This window comes from Adiantum capillus-veneris, chromosome 18 (assembly GCF_014529385.1).
Source record: "Adiantum capillus-veneris isolate H3 chromosome 18, ASM1452938v2, whole genome shotgun sequence".
In the NCBI taxonomy this organism is placed as follows: domain Eukaryota; kingdom Viridiplantae; phylum Streptophyta; class Polypodiopsida; order Polypodiales; family Pteridaceae; genus Adiantum; species Adiantum capillus-veneris.
The window spans coordinates 26,499,115-26,502,836 of NC_140948.1; the positions used below are offsets into that span (position 1 = coordinate 26,499,115).

General features: G+C 40.8%; 1 protein-coding gene across 1 annotated transcript; it reads right to left on the reverse strand.

The window, feature by feature from the left end:
• Window positions 1-844: 844 nt before the first annotated feature.
• On the reverse strand, window positions 845-2,545 carry LOC147435384 (cyclin-D2-2-like). The gene is made up of 8 exons (XM_086487726.1): window positions 2,423-2,545; window positions 2,190-2,246; window positions 1,991-2,083; window positions 1,746-1,768; window positions 1,644-1,663; window positions 1,327-1,527; window positions 1,117-1,250; window positions 845-1,027 (listed from the first exon to the last, which is right to left on the reverse strand). Exons 1-8 carry the CDS (start codon window positions 2,543-2,545, stop codon window positions 845-847), a joined length of 834 nt encoding a protein of 277 aa, XP_086343852.1.
• Window positions 2,546-3,722: the final 1,177 nt, after the last annotated feature.

Sequence of the window (3,722 nt, forward strand, 5' to 3'; positions counted from 1 at the left end):
TGTTTTCATGTATATCATGGTTGAGCAAGAAGCAACCTATTGTGGCCACTTCTAGTTGTGAGGTTGAGTACAGGGCAGTCTTCACAGCTATGGTTGAGTGTGTATGGCTCAGACGCCTTATGGTTGATTTGGGTGTTGGACAGGACACTGCCAACACTATCTACACTACAACCAGAGTGCATTGGCAGTTGCAAGAAACCCAGTTTTTCATGCTCGCACAAAAGCACATTGAGGTGCATTACCCCTATGTCAGGGAGAGACTATTAGAAGGAGAGCTTAGCTTGGATTATGTGCCAACAAAGGACAAACTTGCAGATCTTTTCACAAAGGCATTGTCTCGCGAGAAGTTTGAAGCTTTTGCAAAGCTTGGGGCTTACTTTCCTTTGTGGACTGATCATGTCCTCAGGGCATGGCACTTCCCTTTACTCTATGTGCCAGCTCTCATTCACCGCATCACTCTAGGGGGGATTTGTTACCATATACATGTGGTAGTGATGTGTGTGAACACACTTAGGACCGCCGGGGCATTTTTTCCCTCACTAGGAATTTTTCCCCCCGTGCATTGTATATACGCCCATCATTCTATGGCTATCTATCTTTCCATTGCACACTAAACAATATACTCTTTGTTGTGTGCCTTGAGCTTCCTTCGTCTTCTCCAAGCTGTGTGTGTTTTCTTGCAACCCTAATTCCAACATTTCCCTTCTTGTTTGTACCCAAATTGTTAAATTTTCTTCTTTTCATAATATCTGGAAGGTCATATGAGTGTTGACTTGGAGTGGTTTGATTGTACGCATTCAAATTACTGGTGTTGATGTGTCATCGGCAAGATAGATTCTAGAATCTAATTTGGGAGGCGATCATTGGACCTAAAGGTCCTTTCGCTATCGTAGCTAAAAGGCGCATCCAACACCCTTGCGAGACTTGGAGAAACTAAGCCGACACAAGTTTTGGCTTTCAAGAGCACTAAGCCAGTGGAGATATTGAACAGACCCACCATCAGGCTGAAACATTCAACTAATAAATCATGTTTCAATTAGGAAAACCTAGTTTAGCTTTTGAACAAGCATCATCTAAAATTGTATGCGTGAGATTGTCGTTACGTTTTTGTCTTACTTTTAAGTACGGTGGTAGCGTAGAGAAAATCATTCTCTTCAACTCTTCAAGCTGTGAAGGAAGTGTCTCCTTGCCTGCACAAAGAAAATCTACAACAACAATAGATGAAGACTGGTAGGCAAGAAACCTCATATTTTCACCAAATAGAGAAGCCTTAAAAGCCAATGCCTAAAAAGATAGAATGATGCATACAACACGTCGTTCACTCACCTTGCATTGCAGAGAGAATCAAATCAATGATACAAACTGGAATAACCTGACCGGTGCAATTTCTTAAAAGTCTGCACTTGCAAAGAAAGTAATCCACATAAAAAAATGGCGTTACAAAGCTCACACGCCCTTCAAGTGTGCTAAGTACTAGTAATTCCATCCTCTGCATGGTCTCAAGTTTAAAGAGACAATTAGGTGCAACTGGCATGAGATATATACCAGACATGTAGAGATATCAAAAGATTGAAAAATTGCTGAATCTTTAGAAATGCTCGAAGAGCATGCTACCACTATGAGTATAACTGTCCTATATTCACTTGTGCAAGCATGATTATAGCTGCACAAATGCACATAAAGGTACTCTCAACACTCAATTTGCAAAAAATTAAAAAGCGGGGGCAACCAAGGTACTAAATGACTAATAAACCCATAATGATGACGCCTGGAAATAAAGCAGCAAAAATATAAGATTGAAATGATACCCAAAGTTCAAGAGTTATCGGGACGTCTACTTCTTCCATTTTGGTAGTCAGAGGACATGCAACATATAGAAGTTGAATCATCCAAGATTTCCCCATCTTGAAATTATATATGATTAAAGCTTGCCCAATCAAACTTGACAAGATAAAGCATTTCATTTATCCGTATCATTCAGTAGATATACCGAGAACTGGCAGCGAGAGAGGAAGCGATCGACATAAGTGATGGACAGAGCACCTGTTAGTGGGCCAAAATTGTAAAAGCTTGAACCTTTATCCTTGCAAACATTGCTAAGTTAAGAAGTGCGAGACAAATACAACTCTTGCAGAAGCCTAAGGGACAATTTAACTAGGCAAGACAGTGGGGAGTGTGGACAATTTAACCAGGCAAGACAATGCGGAGTGTGGACAAAGCCGGATCAGATAAGGCCACACTGCACCCTACATATTCAACAGATAATGCACAAGCGTGGTGTGGAAAACGAGCTTGATTAATGCAAAATTAACTGACTCAAATACAGATAGGAACAAGTGCACATATAGCTGTTTAGAAAGAGAGACCCCAATGTTTTCTATGCATAGGGTGTCTGATGGTTCAATCAAGGCATCTGATCTACATTGCTGGCAATAAGGAGCTTAACGCATGCCTTGAAGCAGCAATTCTTACGACCTTGACCATGATTGCTGGCCACAGTAATGTGCTTTTCACAAACACTATCTCCAGTATCGCACTTCACCATCGGCCTGCTGCCCTACAACAACTACCACGATGTCGTCCATGATGTGCAACAACTTCTAGTGTGTCATCTTCACAACCTGCGAAACGCAGCCTGCTGCTAACGCACTAAAACCGCACTGACTCCCCTGCACAATCAGCACAAAAAACTTGCAAAAATTAACTCACTCGTCCAAGCATTGCAGGTACATCGGAATACGCAGGCTTTGAAAACGGAAAACTAAAACCGCACTGACTCCCTTGCACAATCAGCATGGAAAACTTGCAAGCATTAACTCCCTCGTCCACGCATTGCATCTACAATAGAATATACAGGCTTTGAAAATGCCAGGTAGCGAAAATGAAAGCATCTAAATGTGTTCCAACAACCATGTGGCCTCCATCCCAAAGATTTAACCAACAGCCAAGAATTGCAACATATTTTCGACCCTTCACTAAGGCCTTCTCTTGCAAGCTGAAAACAATGCTTTACTAAGGACTTTTTATGTAGTCCAAAAAGTTCATTGAACCAATACTTCACATCATGGGATCAAACTCTTATGAATCAATACACTCTTTAATTATTCTTTCTCTAAAATCTCTTTCATATGTCCAAGAAGTGAACGTAGCTTTCATATGTCCAAAAAGTTTTTATGTAGTCCAAAAAGTTCATTGAACCAATACTTCACATCATGGGATCAAACTCTTATGAATCAATACACTCTTTAATTATTCTTTCTCTAAAATCTCTTTCATATGTCCAAAAAGGACATCATGTCTTTCTCTTCGAGACTTTTAACTTTTTAAGGCCCCTTTGAGGGACACCTTTTGAAAATTAGTATTTAAAATTTAAGGCCCCTTTGAGGGACACCTTTTGAAAATTAATATTTAAAAAGACATTATATCTTTCTCTTCAAGACTTTTAAGGCCCCTTTGAAAGACATCATGTCAAACAACTAGAGATGAACGACTTTCACTCATATGGATATTAAGACCTTTAACAGGCCAATAAAATCCAATAGTCTCCAACATTCCCTACCAAGATTCCCTCGCCTCTTCTGCACCACCCTCCCTCCAACGGCAGTGACGTCAGGTGTAGAGAGAGAGAGAGAGAGAGAGAGAGAGAGAGAGAGAGAGAGAGACCTCCTGACTCCATGCTCACAACCAACATAGATCTGTCCCTGCGTGAGAGAGTTGCGTTG